Here is a 19115-nt window from a genome sequence, read left to right on the forward strand (position 1 = left end):
TTAGCTTTAAATTTGAAAAGTACAGGAGCTTTTATGTGCGCCTCTAAAAGGTACACGTTTCACAAAACATGATGAAATAAACAGTTCATACACATTCTGTGCATCCTTGTATACGCTAAAAAGTTATGGAACTTCAGCTGTCTTCCATTATTCACGTGTCTTTCATCTTTCAAGTGTTTCAGAAGTGGTCAGTGACATTCAGAAACGTATGTTTGTGAGTTGGAGAGGCTTCCCAAAGCATCGGCTGCATCTAAATTCCTCTGGGAATTGTACTTGAGTAGAAAGCGTGTGCAAAAAACACTAAGTGTCTGATTTAGATGCAAATGTGTGAATGTAATAATAAGATCTTCTCTTCAAACTTTACTGAATTCACATGTTCCATTATTAGTTGCCTGTGTGTGTGTGTGTGTGTGTGTGTGTGTGTGTGTGTGTGTGTGTGTGTGTGTGTGTGTGTGTGTGGGAGGGCAAAGATACATGTCTGCCACAGTACAGACGTGATCTCTCTTACACCGGTTTAATTAGAGTGTAACATATAACAGCACCACCATACGCACAAACTCTCTCTGGGTTTAAACTGTCAACAATAAAAAAACAAAACGTTGCTATGCCAAAGCTAATGACACAACGTGATCCCTAAAAGAGAGGCTTTAATCACCAAAATGTTCACAACATTCAACTGTGGTAGAAGCCCTAACAGTGAAACATTTTACCTTCTCGTAATAAGAGTAACATGCATTGACCAGATCTTGGGGAGAAAATCAGAGTTACAACTGGAAAAGAAAGATTACAAAGTGGGAAACAAATTTGACCTGAAATAGCCATAAGAACTGATATAAATCTAAAGATGTCAAGAGGCATATTCTGACTTTTTCATGACAGCTGAAAATGTGTTGACAGCTGTTGTCATGGTGCTGTCACTTTCAGAAGGACATCTTTATATAAGAATGCTGTCACAAGTCTCATCATCATCATAAACATGCCTGAAGAGAGGCATGTTCAGTCTGCTGTCAGATGTTAGCCTCATAATTTATGAACTCATACCCATATAAATATGTGAATTATCACATACACACACACAGCTGAGGAGATTTACCTCTGACTTCAGGATTCAATCTCTCTCTCTCTCTCACACTCACTCAAAACCACATGCAAACTCTCACAATGTAATCAGGAACACTTGAGCTGCCTTCAAGCACAAGATCGCCAACAAGAGGCATCCATCTTCAGGAGACGACAAAACTCATCACAGCTAAGAAGCCAATATGGTGACTGTGACCTACAACTACTCTTGATGTCAAGTGAGGCTTCTGGTCTAAATGTGAGAGTAAAGGAATAAATGATTGCTTTGCATAAAAAGAGAGAGAGCGAGATGTCTTACCTTGTGGTCGTAAGGGTTGTAGGAGTGGAAGAGTTGTGACAGCTCCTTAGTTCTCTGCTTCTTCTGTAAGTCATGAAAAACACAAGAAATTGATCAAATGTAGGGGCAATTTATGTAATAGATTTTAAATGAAGCCAAAATAGCTGATGAAAAATACTGGGTTTTGATTGTCAGTTTCCTATGATTTAATTAGAAATTTGATTAGATGTGGAAAAATGTCTATCACATATCATTGCGCATATCACCACTAACCGCAGGCTCAGAGATATGTGTTGATGATTGGCATGCGCTTTATTATAGTATAAAACCTCATAATTTCAGCCAATGAATATGATTTTTCATGATATATTTATTCAAGAATGAGAAACAGGGCAGTGGTTTAGCTCAGTTGGTAAAAGCAGACGCTCCATGCACAGAGGCTGCAGACCTCGTTTTAATGGTCGCAGGTTAGGCTCACAATCCTTACACTATTTGGTGCATGAAATCACCCACTATCTCTCCCTACATTTCCTATCACTCTTCATCTGTCCTATCAAATAAAAACAAAAAAGCCCAAAAATATGAATTTATAAAAGAGCAACTTTGAACATTAACCCTCACTGTACTTGTACTCTCCAAGTGGTAAGAACCCATGATGATGATGGAAGACAGGTTATAGGATAAACCTGATTTTTGAAGTTTTTTGCCTCTTTGATTTTGTTGCTAAATTGATTTAATTCGTCAATTTTCACTCTGTGGCATAACATACTGTAGTCTTGTTGGGCAGAAGGGACTTGCTCATTGGGATCAAAGATGAGAAAATATAATCAAAAGTTCCCTGAAACATGGATCATATAAGTGATCTCTCACTATGTCTAACACATCTACTTTATGGCAACATTGATCAGGATGCATGAAGTTGATGTTATTTGGAAACAAGTCTATACAACATTCATGATGTAACATAATAAAATGATAAAATAATGTTCCTTGGCATTTTGTTTTCCTCTGCTTGCTTGGCCATACAGATAAAAAAAACAAATGGAATGAAAGGGACATATAAGACGGTTTCATTCATGTTATCTCATTGGGTCCCTTAAACAGAAGGAATAAATCACTATGGCTGAGAACAACGCCTAGAGTAATTCAATAAAGGTAGAATATATAGGGAGTACTGAGGAATAAAGTCAAACAATTGGCCCACCATCTGTGGCGGAAGGTATTTCTCATTTTATTACGGCTCAAATGTGGCCTTAACCTTGCATGTCCTTAATGTGTAATGAGATGCAAAAGCATGAGACATGACTGTTTGATGTGGCAGTTGTTAATGCAATCAGTTACATGGGGCCGATGCAGTTACAAAGAGTGCTAATTAGCTTGCTGATTAGGCCATGTCTGGCTAAGGGGGAAGGATCTATGTATACGCTATGGTAGCTAAAGGGAGCGTGCATTTATTGCCACGCTTTCTCCTCTTCCCTCCCTCTGTCTTTTTCAGAGTATGGAAACGGCTGTATTCGGAGTCCTTAGGCCAGATCTGTGCATACAGAGCAGACAGCCTACAAGTCAAGTTTGCGATCGCACGCAGGCATCATTACAGTATAGTGAGGGAGATAAATTGTAGCTTCAGGACAGGCAAAGGCTGCTTTAGGATATAGAGTAATAAGAAATCATATGTGTATCGCATCGTATCAGCAGTTAGTCAACAAATCCCACCACTAATTGGGAAAAACAAAAGTAAAAAATGAAATACCATAAAATGCAAACTGAGTAATCTAAAAGTATAACATTGATGTAAAAGAAGTCACCTCAGTATAGAAAATTGAAGGTAAAATGTATGAAATATTGTAGTTGTACTTCTTACTCCTGGGGTAGAACTGCTTGTATTTTCTGTCTCAAGACTTGTCCATCCTTTCATCAATCACATCACCTCTTGCCCTACTGTCCGTAAACTTCCGTCTGGGTATATCTTATTTCTTCAAGCCCTATGTATTTATCTTCCCCATGCTCCATTTCTACCAACCTCTTACTCATTCAGTGTTTCACCCAGGGTGCTTATGATCCATACAATCTTGTAATCATCGGCCCTGTCCTTCCACCGTTCTCTGCTTCTTGTTTTCACCTGATTCCCTCTCGTTCTCTCCGCCAAAGGGCTCTCCAGAATCTCAAAATCCTCAGTTCTTTCCTTGTCTTTGCCTTTCAACCTATCTCTAGGTGCCTTACCTCTCCCTGTCTCCTTGTGTTTTTTTTTCCTCCAGTGAAGGAATACTCATACTAATCACACTGTCTCCACTTTCTCACCCCATCCTCACGCTTCTTATACTGTCCCTCCACAATCTCTCTCTCTCTCGCACACTCGATCGCTCTCTGCCTGGAGCACCTTAGGTGAGAGCAATTCTCTCATCATTTCTCCTCAACACCATCCCTTCGCCTCCCTCCATCTCTTCATCACTCTCACCATCGCCCTGTATTCGGTGATGCTCAACAGTGTATATGTGTAAAACTGTGAGGCAGATGTAACCGCAGGTAAGAATTTCTCAAGCCCCAATGAGCTCCCAGCTGAATTAATCCAGTTCAATAGCACAAGCACACATACCCATAAAGACAAAAACCACAGGCACACACAAAAACAGGCTCACATATTGACGAACACAAACACATACTGATCAGTCGAAATGGATTAAAGTGTTGAAACATGCCAAATACAATGTAGTTCCAAGGCCAAAATAAAAACAAAAGGTTGAAAATATTCTTAAATTAAGAGAGAGCGATCCCTCTCATCATCTCGAACCGTGAAGGCGATGAAGAAAGGGGACACCTGGTATCATTTCTGTAGTTTTCTTTAAATATCTTCTAACATTGAGGGGAGCAGGAGGACATTCATGGTTGATAAATTCTCAGCTTAAATTCCCTGGCATAGTGCTGAAACACTTGGCTGAGGGGAAGTGATTAAGAAATGTTTTGAAAATCCCACAACAACAACAGCTGCTGCTGCTGGGGTGCCCTTGAGCAAAAACTACAGCCAGAGCTGCATCTTTGGAACTAATCAGCAGCTACAAGCAGAGGCCTGGACTGAGGGGAGGAAGATGTGAACATTATGCTAATGTCTGGTGCAAGAGGAGGTTGAAATAGGCTGCACATACTCTCAACAGGTACTGTACCTTTGACAACTTGAGAGTCGTTGTATTGCATTTGGCACATTTACAAATGTTTAGTCCTTAAAATCCAGGAACTTTTTGACAAGGCAAAACAGACAAATTGGCAAAAGCAATTACTTGATTGAAAAATGTTATAGAATGAAAATGCAACTCTCTCATGCCTCTGTTATGGACCTGAAATATGTGTTAAAACCAGTGTAGCATTATTTTTTAGATTTTTATTCCAAATAAATATAGTTGTGCTTTTTAATCCCTACTCCTTTCTTTCTTTCCTTCTTTCAGCAACGCTCTGTTGCTACCCTGTGATTATCAATACATACTTTAATGAATATAACATATGTATTTGTCTTCTCTGTGTATGTGAGAAAAAGACACGTTCATGCCTGTTCATGGGAACTAAAAACAGACACTGAGAGGATGACTAAATATACAGACTGCCCAAAAAGACATGTGCCTCTGATTTGTTTCTTAACATTTGAATAAGCTAAACTTGTGAAAGGGAAATATAAAGTTAAACTAAAAGGCCCAAATATTTACATAATCTAATCCCTAGGTTCAAAATCCTGTGGTAATCCATCTTTTAGCAATTCAAGTGTTACCTTTCATAATTCATTGCATATTTAATTTTAAGAGCTTTATTAGTCTGCTGCGCACTAATGTGTCATATACAGGTATGCGTGTTTGTGTGTGTGCATGCATTCATGTGTGGTCCATCAACTAGAGAAGTTAATCTAGCATGCCATGGAGGTTGTGTTAGTGGACCAGCAATGCAAAGCCACTATGTTTGTGTGTGTGTGTGTGTGTGTGTGTGTGTGTGTGTGTGTGTGTGTGTATCTGGACCTGTCACCACAGTGATGATGAACGATGGTTGTAACCATTACGTCCATCTGTTGTTGCCGCCAGAGACGGATGCTGTGTCTAACGGGAAGTGACATTACATGGATGTGTACACTTGTACCCATAAACAGACCCCAAACACAAGGCTGTTGTAGAAAGTAGCACTCACTCTACTGCTACAAAACACAGACACTTAGACTTGGAAAAAAAAACAAAAAAAAAAAAACACTATTCTTCTCCATAAAGTTATTTTATGTTAATTCGCTCTGAGGCAAGATGTGCCATTATTGAGTGCTGTTAGAGCAACCGCAAGTCAAGACAAAACATAATACACCTGTGTGTCTGCATGTTGTTGTTTTATTATTTGAGTGTGTTGTGAGTTTTGTAAGATGTGTTAACAATACACTTCCTGTTTTTGGTTCAGTTTTTTTACATATTCAAAGACAATTCTTCCTCCTGAAACAGGCCTCTAAAAATGTGTGGGTGTGCATGTGACACCATGTTGGTTTGCTTGTTTGTTCATTAGATCCCCATTAGCTTCAGCATAGAGACAAGCTATTCTTTCAGGTGTCCACACTTTACAATGTTAATCAGAATATACAAACATTACACAACATAAAGCACCTCTACAGTAACTAATAGTAATCAAAATAATAGTAAAAAAAACAACTGACATAAATAAACAAAAGCTTGAAGACACAGACAACACAAAGTCTCTGCCTAAATTTATATTCTCTAAAAAATATACCGGTACATGTTTACCCATCATACCACAAGACTACAAACACTCAGTGTTTCTTTGTCGGTAATTTTCCTTAGGTGATTATCTAAAACTGTTTTCAGTACTTTGCTGTTTAACATATTTCTGTGTCTATATGAGCATGTGCACTGAATATAACACTTTTACCCTACTGTGAGTGTGTGTTCGGGGCAAGGTAACAGTGATCTTGCCTATAGTCTTTACTGTAAGAGCTTCCGGCTCATACAGTATGTGTCTGTTTGTCTTTCCCTAATGACAGACAGATGTTGATGTTACAGAGCCTACACTCACAGCCTGTGTGTGTTATATCAGTCCCAGGAAGAAGAAAAAACCTCAGGCATATCTATGAGAGGTTGTGTTCATGTGTGTAAAGGATTAACACTTCCTAAAGCCACAGTGGTCATACTCTGCTATGACCATTGTGGCCCCTCTTGTTTGATGCTGTGTCTGTGTGTACTGTGTGGTTGTCACTTCAGATAACATATGAAAGCTATGTTCACATGAGTGAGATCTGCTGCATGTTCTGTTAACTCATGTGTGAATAATACATCTATTGTATATATTGTAAAAAGAGGATAAGAGACTTCCCTCATTACGGTCAGGCATCTGACATGCAGGAATATGACTTGTGTGTAAATGTGTGTTTATGTGAGTTACAATGACCCTCGACATAGATGAAATAATTTAAAGGTGCATTTTTTTTTAGCATCAGAAGAGACAATTATATCATGTTCATAAGACACATTTTCAGGTCTGTTAACCATTTTCATACTCCACAGTGGTCTCCTCAGAGCTCCTCACCCCGACTCATAAATTGGTATTAAGAATATATTGCTGGTATTTTTATTTTAGCTCTCCTTTACATTATTACCCTTCTGCAGAATCAGCAAAAGTCCTATATAGGGCCCCCACATAAGTTCAGCCTTTATGAAATCTGCACTAAAATATTACTATTTACACTCAGATCTTCTAGAGATGTTAATGTGCACATCAGAGGTGGGAAAAATTGTTTTATGTCAAAATCGAGATCCTTATCTTCTGAGATTTTAAATAGATTCATAACTTCCAATATATATATATATATATATATATATATATATATATATAGGCAAAATCAGTCACTCCTTTCTAAGTGCTAAGGCTAGCTCTTTAACTCAGTAGAATTCCAAATAGAGCGATAAGAAATTCAGCCAGTCTCACAGATGACTGGAGTAGATCCTGAAGTATGTGCTAATTCAAAAATTGATTTGAATCATGAATCATGAATCTGGATTCGTGAGACACCCAAAGCTTCCCAGCCCTAGTGCACATCATGTTAAACATGGTCCCTTTCAATCCCTCCAGTTTGGCGGAACGTGGGCCTGAGCAGCAGATCATTCAGGTAAAATAAATGCATTTGAAGTTTTTAAGCAAAAACTGTGTTCAAAAAAAATTCCAGTGTTATCCCTTATACAATCCTGATATCATTGTACAAGTCCTCATTAATCTACTTCACATCTACGTGGCCCAAGACAGCAACTTAACCATTACCTCAACCTTAATACCTGTTAGACTGCCTTTAGTCAAGTATTATTATCTCCCCTGATATTAGTGTGAGTTAGTGTGTGTCTTTGTGTGTGTGTGTGTGTCCAGGCGTAGATAAATGATGGTGTAGCTAGGAGATGGAGCTACTAGTGGCTTGCCAGCTGTTTCACTTTGACAGCTGCCGCACTGGTGCGTTCTGGGTAATGGAGTTCTTAACCAATTACAATCTAGGGAAATTAAAAACACTGTCCCACTAGAATAGCTAATCTCCTTCTGTATCACTTTTTTTTTTCACCTTCTCTCCAGCAGCTGCTTTTACTCAACTCTTCCTTGCATACCAATAGGCGTCCCAACACACACAGACACACACACACTCTCCTCTTAGCAAGTCCATTTATCAAGGCTAAATTCTAGTCACCTGGGGATGATTATGGAGAGCCAAGCTAATAGCATTCACATCCCTTTATTCTCAACATGCTCCCTTCTTTCCCTCCATCCCTGTGGTCTCCTATTCTTTCCATCTGCCCGTTATCAGCTCCATCCTCTTGTCTCTCATACATCATCTATTACAATAGGTAATAAGTTAGACCTACAGATACCTCAAACACCTGGACCACATCACAGATGGATGCTCTCTGCACCTTCACTCTCAGCCTGTGTCAAATCTGTGTGGTTTTCTGTTCAAATATGTTTTTTTTCTTGGCTGGAAATGAGACTGCTGAAGCTAAACTAGCTTTCTTATTGCAGCATTGACAAATTAAAAATGCCTGTGTTATAAGATATTGTAATTGAAAGATATTATCTAAACTAGTTTTAACATTGTACAATCTTATATCTCACTTCAACAGATGCCAAGTTTAACAGCAAAGAAGTGTTTAACAATGAGCCAAATGAGAAAAAGCACCATTGAAACACAAACTTGACTACATGAAAGTGTCTGCTATTAACTTCATTTTTTTATTTTATGACCAAGACTGTTTTCATATACAGACTGTACATGTTCTTTTATACGAAAATAGTCTATATAATGCAGTCTTTTGACTGACAGACATGTTCTTTGGAAGACAACATTAAAGTTAGTGGATGAAATATGGAAAGACCTTTTAGCGATATGCTGCCTATCCTTTTCTTTTCAAAAAAGCATTCAGTGCATGTGTAGTTTGCTATTATAGTTTGCTTTGTCAACAATGTTTAAAATTTAAGAAGATTAAGCTACTGGACAGCGTCAATCAGACTGTTTTTTTGTACCTGTAGCACTCAGCCACTTGTGCTTGAGTTTAAACTGGCTAAATTTAGAGGTTATTTAAAAAAAAAGGAACATTTGTCACTTACTCATAAATAAGTACATCTCGAGACTTGTACGTAAAAACAGCCTGATGAGCCCAATAATAATACTGAATTACTGTTTCTGACATCATCATGTTGCATGTGTTTTCATGAAATACATTCAGAAGCTTTTGCACACCAATGGGTGAGAAACATACTGAAATTTACCGTCTTGCAATTAATTAAAAATAATTTCAATGTGATAGGCTCTATACAAATTTAAGTTTTTATATTTTAAGTTCCCATTGAGATTGCCTTTTTGAGTTCTTACACACAGTGAAGAGGCTTGTGGTATTTCTTTCATTCAAAACCTTAACATGAAATACAGATAATGTAAAAATATTATTCTGTGTATTCACTGACAGCTGCATTTAAGTTTAAAACCATCTTCGATACATTAGTCCTGACTCATGGAAAAGTAAATCACTTAACTACTAATCTGCTTGGCCTTCCATTTCTGCAGTTTTAAGAAGGTGAGCACTCCTAGTGTCCAACTACATTTCTAAAGAGGTCGGTGCCCCTTCAGGTGCCCCTTGAGGCCTCACAGTAACCCTGCTGTTGTTCCTTTTTGTCTCACTTTACTTCCTTCATTAATCTCCTTCCCCTTTTAGCTTTTTCTTTAATCTCTCCATCCTTTCGTTCCTCCTCTCCCCTCTCAGGCCTCCTCCTGTGTCTGCTTCCTACTCAATCTAGCTCTCCATCCATCCCTCCTGCGGCTATTCAACACAGTTGTGTTCCAGACAAACCATCTGGTGCACTTTATTAATGACTGACCCTACATGGCCTAGACGTCGCCTCGCTGCCACCACTCCCTGGGTGTATGTGTGTTTGTGTGTCTATCTGTATGTCTGTGTGTGTGTGTGTGTGTATGTGTGCAAGAACAGGTGCATGCTGACTGATGATGTGATGTTATGTGGACCTTTAACCACTGAAGCAAGTGTACTGGATATACTGCAGGTACCCAAACTTCTCATCCTGACTCCAGCTCAATTTTTACTTGTCTCTGTCAAGTACAAATGTGCTCGCAATCAACTTTATTTAAACACTTACAGAATCCAGTGAAAATGGCTTTTAGAAATCTGAACACAGGTCTATTCTAGGCAGTTGAAAAATAGAAAGTTCAGACACATACAAGGCAAATTTCATTACATAATCTGTGACTTAACATGAACCCCTTGGTCATAAAACAACAAGATATAAAAGTTATGGCTTATTCATAAATAACATAACATTTAAAAAGGGTAATTTGGCTTTAAAAGCTTTCTAAACTAGTAAAGCCTGGAAGAGCTGCCGGTGGAATGAGAATTGGGATTGATGTGCGCTGACATCCAACCGCTGACAATAAAAGTGGGATGAGATAGATGTAAGGGAGAGACAGGAGAGGGGGGTAAAAGATAAGACGAGGAGATGCAGAGATGTGGATGTCTGGGGATTGATCCCTCTAAGACACACTCAGGGTCTCCTCAGAGAATGAAAAGACATAGGAGGGAGAGGAAAAAGAGAATGACTTATGAAGATGCCCCACTTGAAAGAGATGTGTCAACACTTTGATGGTAAAGAAGGAGAGAGTGCAAATGCAAGAAGAGAAGGAACATATAGCGTAGGCTACAGTATAATGTAGCAGGTCAAACCAAAGAAAAAGGTCAGAGAAAAAACAGGTTCAGATTTAATCACCTGAGAAGTGCTGGGTGATGTTGCATACAAATGATTTACAATATCTTTGGAAGGGAATACAATAATTCCATAATGCAGTATGATTCAATGTGGAAGAGAGTGTAGTTGCTAGGGTCGTAATGATAAACCGATCTGAATCTGTAACCAAAGATTCAGATCTTATCTAAATGTTAAAGACCTGAGTTCTGGATTGGTAAAAATGTTCCATGAACAGGTTGATGGCCTGACTCTAATGTTATAAGCCGGTTTACTGACGTTTTGCTGCTCATTCTACTTGTTGAGTCTCTTATGTTGACCTTCTAGCTTTTCAGAAGAACAACATTAGCAGAATGTGGCTAGCTAGTTAGCTGTAAGTGGCTGGCAAGGAGTAAATGACGTCACAAACGGCCAAAGCGATTAACAGTTCTCCAACTCAGATATCAAGTCATGTGGACAAGTCACGTCTGCATGCAGTTCAATGACTGCAAAGCAAATCTCTCCTGGTGTTTTTTTTTTTTTTTTAGTTAAGATGCTCCCATTAAATAGAAGAAGCCCAAGACCAAAGCCTAAAGTTCTAACAGCATCTATAGCCATTCAATATGTGGGGCTTGACACTATTGTTGAGAGTGATCGCTGTCTTGCATGAATTGGATCGTCTTAAAACAATTCACACACCCAACACATACAAAGCCAGTGATAGAAAAACGATCATAGGGATGGATAGTTTTCATCAAAAGATTTCTTGGCCCCATAGACCAGATTGGATAGAACAATAAGAGACACAGTGAAAAACTCACTTCCGAGAGCAAAATCCCTGAGTGGACTTGCTAGGAACATGACCATCAACTAATTAGTATAACTCAACGTAGGTGTGTAAACCACGACTGAGTGCTGACAATGCTCCCGAGGTGGATGCGACACGTCAGCTATTATTAAACATACGTTGCCAGGCTAGATAAAAGCAATTCTATACAAATCCTGCGGTGTGACTGGGAATGTTTTTAAATTAAAGCTGCCGTTTTTATGTATTGATTGAATTCACTTTTTACCCATGCAACCCCTTCACAAGATGAATTAGCAAACCAAGTACCCAAATGAACCAGATTGTGATTTCTTCAAAGACCCTGCAGCGCTTCAACTTCTTTGTCACGCAGAACTTTATTTGATTTGAATTACATTCAAGATGACTGTGAGTCTGCCAAACAATGATGCAGCTGAGAAACTTCAGGGACAAAAGGTCAACATAACAATGGACCTGCCTATCCATTTAACCAATTTTCCCACTCTTGCTAACTCTCTCATGAGCATTTTTTCTAACAATTAAGGCTTCATTAGTCATTTATTGTTTCCTTTGGCAGCCGACTGAGAGAAGAAAGAGAAAACGAGGTATTTTTAAGGTGTCAGGTAATCATTCAAAGAATAAGTGAAAATAAAACAGCAAACACAATGACACAAAGTGTTAAGGTAGCGCTACTTGTGGCCAAGACACCTCTGTATTAGTGTTGAAAGTTAAAAGAAAATATCTTTATTTAATCTTCTTTCTGTATACCTTTCAAGATAATCATCAATTTTAATGACAGCTGTACAATCTCAAAGTTAAAAATGAGCTTCTCTCAGCGGCAATTCTCAGAGTGATGCTTCATTTAAAAATATAAAAAGTTTGACTGAGGCTTGACTGACAGTTTTCGTATTCTATTAAAATCAGATGATGAGCCGATCAAAAGTCCTGCCCAGGCATCTCCACTTAAAACACATTTTTATTTTCTGTTTACAGTGAACTGCCAGCAGCAAATGCAGCCTCTTACATCTAAACATTTACACAGTAAAACTGTTAGCTTTCATTCAGTATCAGTAGCGTATGTGTTCTGTCTGAAGTTTGACATAGCTCTCAAACACGCCTCTCTTAAAAGTCTTCAAGGATTAGTATTATTTAAATTCATACAGAAGTCGTGACAGAACTGGAACAGGATTTTACATTTGTAGATGACAGCAGGCCGGCCTGTATTTCCTAAATACACACACATGCAAATTTGCATTTGAACTTACAGTACAGAATATGCACAAGTAACAAGCACATTCACACATGCACACAGTCAGTAAGCATATCATCATTTTCATTAATTATGGATTGGTGCTCATGATACCTCTAGTGTTGATTTTTTGAAAGATGTAATTTAGTAAATGGTTATATTTTCAAATGAGTAGTTTGGTTTCAAAGCTGATATCCAAAAGTTAGTTCAAATATACATTTTTATCTTTTCATTTTATGATGTTGAATGTAGCTTTGTGTGGATATTCTAACATCCAAAAATGTTAATTAACCAGGGAGAAAACAGAGTGAGACGTTTGTAGCTAAGTGTGCATTTATATCCTTTGTCTACATAAGACTGAATTCAATTTGAGGTCATATTTCTTGTTCTGCTGCCTTTTATAAAATCTAAAACAAAATGTACAGTCCTGCACTTTACTGAAAGCACATAATAGTCTATTAAACTACCTGTGCTGGCTAACACTCTGCATTGTGTACATTTCACGTAAAGAAAAAGTGAATTGTGCTTCAATGTGGCAACATATTAACTATTGATTCTCTTCTCACATTAGTGCTAAATCTTGTCAAAATTATACACTGCATGTCAAGCGTCAAGAAAAAAAAAAAAGAGTCTCAGACCCTTTGTCCACACTCACCACATGTGCTGGTACTTGCTCCATCTTGGCGGCAGGAGTTCCGGGTCTGGGGTAGAACTGGTTGATAAAGAGACTTGGGAATTGGTAGAGTTTTACCAAATCCACCGTCTCTTGGAAGTCTTCCTCCGTCTCACCAGGAAAACCACAGATTATATCTGTTGCAATGGTTACACCTGGGACCCTACAGGAAAGATAAAGAGGTCATATGTCAGACTTTTGCGGTGTGGAGGAGCCCTATAAAAGACAATCAGCTTCTACTTTTGATATTTTCTGATTTAAATATTTTTTTAAATATGAAAACAAAAAACAGCAGCAGGGTACATTTTTAAGCCAAATTACAGGATTCGGTTCGACACCTGTTTGATCTGTTAATGCCTACAGTTCATGGTATTGTTTCGCAGTTAACCAATAAGGGGACACATTTGCTTTTTTAATCTGTTTTATTATCTAATTAAGGAACGTCATGGAGAGGAATCGCTTCCAGAAATTGAATTTCAGTAATAAACTAAACAAAGAAAGAAACACCATCCAGTCTGACATTTTTCATTAAACTTCTACTTGATCAATTATTTAAACTTAATCTGAGCTTTGGCATTTTCCCACAGTTAATGCAGGCCTGGAAAAACCATGTGAAGCACAACAGCATTAAAGAAAGCTAAAGCCTTTCCCTGTGGACTCATTCAGCCAATCAAACCCTGATTAGAAACTTCTGCTGCTGATCAATAGTTATTGATTATTGACCTGCTGGCTCATTGAATTACTAGTAGCCAGTAAGGTGTGGGAATAGATGCATTGATCAGTTCTGTATATTTTGTTTGTATTGACGAGAGTTTGACAGCTTAGAAAAGAACTCCAAGGCTACGTCATATGTCAGTCAGAAAACCTTATATCTCCAGTGGTCCTACTTCACGTTCTCATTGATATTTATCCTGTTTTGACGTGTTGGCATACAGTTTCAAGCAGTTATGCTGGATCCCAAAGGTATTTAGCATCATCTCTGCTGGCCAACCGTTTTAAATTACCATAAATGGATAAATAAGCAGTAAAAGATTCTGCACTTTATTCAGAATAGTATCATGAGAAGCACAGATGAGGATCCACTGACCTTTTTCTCCTAGAATGGGAATGGTATAGAATTTGTAAACAATTGGGAATCATTCTCATTTCAAAAAAGCAATGCCATTGACGTCTTTAAACCCTGAAAAACTAAATTGAGTATTATAGGTAGGACACTGAAGCCTGTAAGTGTAAAATTGAGTTTTATATAGCAGCAGGGTCTGCTACTAGATCCCAGTTTGTCTTCAGTAGCACATTGTTTTACAGATTTTGTGTGTAGAGCTTTGGATGGAATGATGGAGGAAGACTGTAGTGACTGAATAAACTATTAATCACTAGTAACTGAGGTTGCTACTTTCAGTTCACTGCTTCACTTAATCTTTATTGGTGCCTCTCTCTGTCGTCCTTTCCTAACCACTGTGTTTGAAAGCATCTCACCTCTGATGCTGCTATTCAATATCACTATTCCCTCTTGTCAATGAGTGCCTGGCTGTAGACGTGGTGATGCAAAACAAACAGCACTAAAACCAAATTTAAAGTATCTACAGTTTGTTGTTAAAGGGCCTAAATGAAAAGACAAATAAGCACTTTCCAGTCCAACAACAAGAAAGACATAAGAAAAGAGTGGAAAGGACATTTTCTCTGCAATCGACAACATGATGCATCTTTAATGACATTAACTTCCTGCATCTGCAACTCGCTGATAACCTCTGACCTATTGATGGCTTCCGATTGGTCATTAATATTAACCAATAGCCTAAAGGCAGAGGCATCCTTGACCTCACAGATCTGCCTGATGACTACCCTTTGGACAAGTAAAAACAAAATAAATTAAAATCAAAAATCTGAGGAATGAATGGTTAAATAGATGAATACATGAATAATTTTATATTTGAAAGCCCTCCAGCAGTGGCCCTTTGAGTATTTAACATAAAATACACTGTTTTAATTTTTTAGTTTGTTAAGTAAACAAATGACTTTTTTGCAGCCTGTGGGCTTTCCATAATAATTATTCAAGTAAGGAGCCCTGAATGTGTGAAAATATCGCTCCGTTTTTTAGAACCAAGGTTCCCCAACAGGTCAAATTATGTTCATCAGTAAATTACATTTATTCAATCCAAAGGCACATCAGCCAATGAGATGTAATCACAAAAACATTCTTCTTTTACAGTGATGAAACAGAAGTTTCAATGAACTCGGTTAATTTGTTGATCTTTTCACAGGAGAATAAAATATCATCCTATATGTTCTACCCCAAGCTATTTCATTAAAGGAAGTGGGGGGGGGAGGGTTAAATAAAATTAGCAATGGATAAAAAAGCTAAAATAATTCTGGCCTCAAAAGATAACTGTATTTTTCATTTCCCCAAGGCTTGTTTATCTTATTAGCTGTGGCCCCTTTGGTGGTAGTTGTGGTGCAGAGGTATATATTTAACGAAGCAAGTGTGTCCTTTTCTTTCACGCAACAGTACTACTAAAATTTACACCTTTGCTGGCAAAAAAAAAGTTGAATGCAGGCCAAGGTTGGAAAATAACACATGGAGATAGAATATGGAGGCAAAGAGCTGTGAGAGAGACGAGTGTGAATTGGCTTTTGCGGATTTTCTTAAGGTGAGGGCTGAGAGGGAACAAAAAACATCCGCGCACACAGTCATTCTGACACCTCTGTCTCTCCCAGATCTAAGGGTGATGGAGGTGTCATGTGTGATACTAATGAACATGAGCGGCGTTGGTATTCTTGCTTGTTAAAATGAGAGAGGAGAAATGGATCTTGTTATTGTTCACCTTTCAAAAACAGAGTGAGGAAAAGAAAGACACGGAGATGGAGAAAATTCAAGTAAGAAGATGGATTATGTCAGCTCAACTTGCTTTCAATTAAACCAATGAAGAAAGAGGGCTTTTTTAAAATCTTTAAAACATGTCCAACTTGGAGTGAACTTCTGATAAAAACATGCTCGACAACGTGCTCGACATTGCCCTGGTCGGTCTGAGCAAGGTCGTTCTTATATAAAAAGGACTCTAGGTAAGCGAACGGAAACCATAAACAGTAGAGCTTGGAGCTGGAGTAACATGCTCACACACAAAGTTCAACAAAGGGAAATAGTATCACGTAGCAGTCGACAGGGGACGTGATCTGTGAAGCAGCAGGTTTCGGCCACAGGGAAGCAGTTTGTATGAGCAAATTATCCAAAGGGGAAAGGTGGAAGACAGGTCGGAGCCAGGCAGCGGGTCAGATAGCCAGACGGTTGGCAGTCATGCTTGGTAGCAGGCGTTAAAACACACACAGACACGGAGATCCAACACTAAGTGTACAGATACACTCACACTGAGAGCTCAATGTTTAGAATCTTCAAACAGACTAGGAGGCGAGCAGACAGTTTGTAATAATTGTTTGTTTTAATCTGTGTTTTAGGGATCCTCATGTTTTTACAAATATACTGTACATACTTCCATGTTGCACTCATTATGATCTCATCTGAACAGATTTTTGTCATTCAAATGATTTAAAACTTTAATTATAAAGCAACATTATATTAAAAAAGTTGTGTTTTAATTGCGCTCAGGCCATAAGTACAGATAATGAGATGGGACGATACGGGCCTGGACGATAACGTGCACGGGCTCAGGTCGATTTAGTCTGGATGTTATGAACCCGGTCTATGCTCCAATTTACATCCATCCTGTTTTTCATCTCATTTTAATTCCTGATCTGACATATATTCATTGTTTTGACTCATTGTTCAGTGGAGCTAGAACTGGATTTCTGACAGCTAATGTTGGCAAAACTATAAAGATATATTTAAATGTCTACATTCTGTCAGGAATTGTAACATTAAAAACATGCCATGTCTCATGATACACAAATGTTTGTTTTTTTTGTCCTTATAAACAAATGGCAGTTATCTAACAAATGCATTGAGAATTCAATGCAGAGTAACAGAAACACTGACAGAGCAAGATGAGTCTCTCTGGTGTGTGGAGAGGAGATAAACAGACGGAGTGGAGAGACATGATCTGTTATGTCAGGCATGGAGGAAAAAGGAAAAAAGAGAGGGCGAATCACAGTTATTCCGTTTCATATAATACAGAAATTACACACGATACTGAAAAACAGATATGCACAGGAAAAGGTGGCTCATCACCTCTACCTTCTCTCTTATTAGCGTCTTAAAATGTCTGTTTATAGAGGCTGCATTTAATTGGATATCTGTTTGATAATGTCTGTGATGAATGATCAGTTTTAATGGAAAGTAAACCGACACTATGAGAACCTGTGACGTACACTTCAGTATGATGAGAGACAGGATGAGAATAGAGCCGTTTTTATCAACGACCAGCAGTCAGTCACTAACCCCATCATTATTCCTGCACTTTAGAATAAAAAGACACAACAGCCCCAAAGCCCCTAAATCAAAGAGATAATAGGGAGGGGAAATAGGTGTGTGTTTTCATGTGTGCTTTGTTCCTGTCATTTCTCGCGCTGCCCCACGGAGGCAGAGAGAGCACATCCCTGTAGACAGTCACCTCCATTAGCCAAAGTGTGCAACCAATCTGATTTAGCATTTACACAGAGAGTGTGTTCATCGGAGACTAAAGTCTTTTAATTAAAACTCAAGATAAGCACACATCAGGCCCCCATCTGCCTCAATGGGCTGAATTAAGCTTCATAAAACATGCCATTGTCTGCGGCACAATTATGATCAACTCTTTGTTTGCTGAGGCTCTCCTACATGCATACATATGTGAGTTTTATATACAAAGCAATCTACTTCATTATATATTCAAAATAAGAGCGTGTGTGTGAGAGTGTTTGCACAACAGATGCCTGTGAGCGGCCCGCACGATAAGATGAAGGCGAGACTATTGGGACGGACGAAGAACCCTGAAAAAAACGACAGCAAGAAGAAAATAAAAAGTGTGAAATGGAGGTGTAGAGAGGAAAGAGATGGATGGAGGGATGGAGGGATGAGGATGGAAGAAAGACAATCTGGAGAGGTAAATATTTACCTATTTATCTGTCAGAAAGAGACCATGCTACCCCATCTGTGCTGCAGTGCATGTGTGTGCATGTGCGTGTGTGTTCTCTGAAATGATAATGTGCAGCACACAGGGGCTGCTGTGGACAGAGAGAGAGAGAGAGAGAGAGAGAGAGAGAGAGAGAGAGAGAGAGAAGAGAGAGAGAGACGGGGATAAGGGAAGGGAGAAAGAGATGAAGATACAAAAGAGATGTGCTGTGGGGAGATTTGCTGTCAAATGTAAAAAAAAAAAAAAGTTTGGAAAGCTTCTATCATGAGGAAAACTGAACTCCAAAATAAAATCACATTAACATGTAAGCTGATGGCTCTTGTGTAATGTGTGATGGTGTGCAGCGGAGAGAGAGCAGCAGCAGCTGGGAAGGGACTGAAAAGAAATTCTACAAGGACTGAAGTCTGAAGATTACAGAGCCGCGACATATTATGTGAAAATGATGTTCAAGTCATACGTAATCAATGTTTATGAGAGAATGAGCAGCGGGTTATTTTGTGATGAAACCATCTGTCCAATCCAATACGACTGTCATCATCGGATATTACTAAAGGTCGAAACAAGTTATATCATTTCTTTGACCCCTCAGCCAAAATCATAAATCTACTGTTGATCTTGTATTTTTCATCGTCTGTCTACAATGTACGTTTGATAGGGTGCCTGTTAATTGTAAAATGAAAAAAATAAATAAAAACTTATAATCAAGAATTACATTTGCAGACAGTTCTTTGTTTAAT

The 19115-nt window shown here is 38.5% G+C and overlaps 1 protein-coding gene across 1 annotated transcript in view; it reads right to left on the reverse strand.

Annotated features, from left to right (window-relative positions):
- cdkal1 (CDK5 regulatory subunit associated protein 1-like 1) overlaps window positions 1–19115 on the reverse strand; it is a 152426-nt gene that overhangs the window by 50276 nt on the left and 83035 nt on the right. The window contains exons 7-8 of the mRNA XM_065957693.1: window positions 13298–13478; window positions 1379–1441 (exon numbers count right to left, since the gene is read on the reverse strand). Coding sequence (XP_065813765.1) covers window positions 1379–1441; window positions 13298–13478 — 244 coding nt within the window. The remainder of the gene's footprint in view (window positions 1–1378; window positions 1442–13297; window positions 13479–19115) is intronic.

This window comes from Labrus bergylta, chromosome 8 (genome assembly GCF_963930695.1).
Source record: "Labrus bergylta chromosome 8, fLabBer1.1, whole genome shotgun sequence".
In the NCBI taxonomy this organism is placed as follows: domain Eukaryota; kingdom Metazoa; phylum Chordata; class Actinopteri; order Labriformes; family Labridae; genus Labrus; species Labrus bergylta.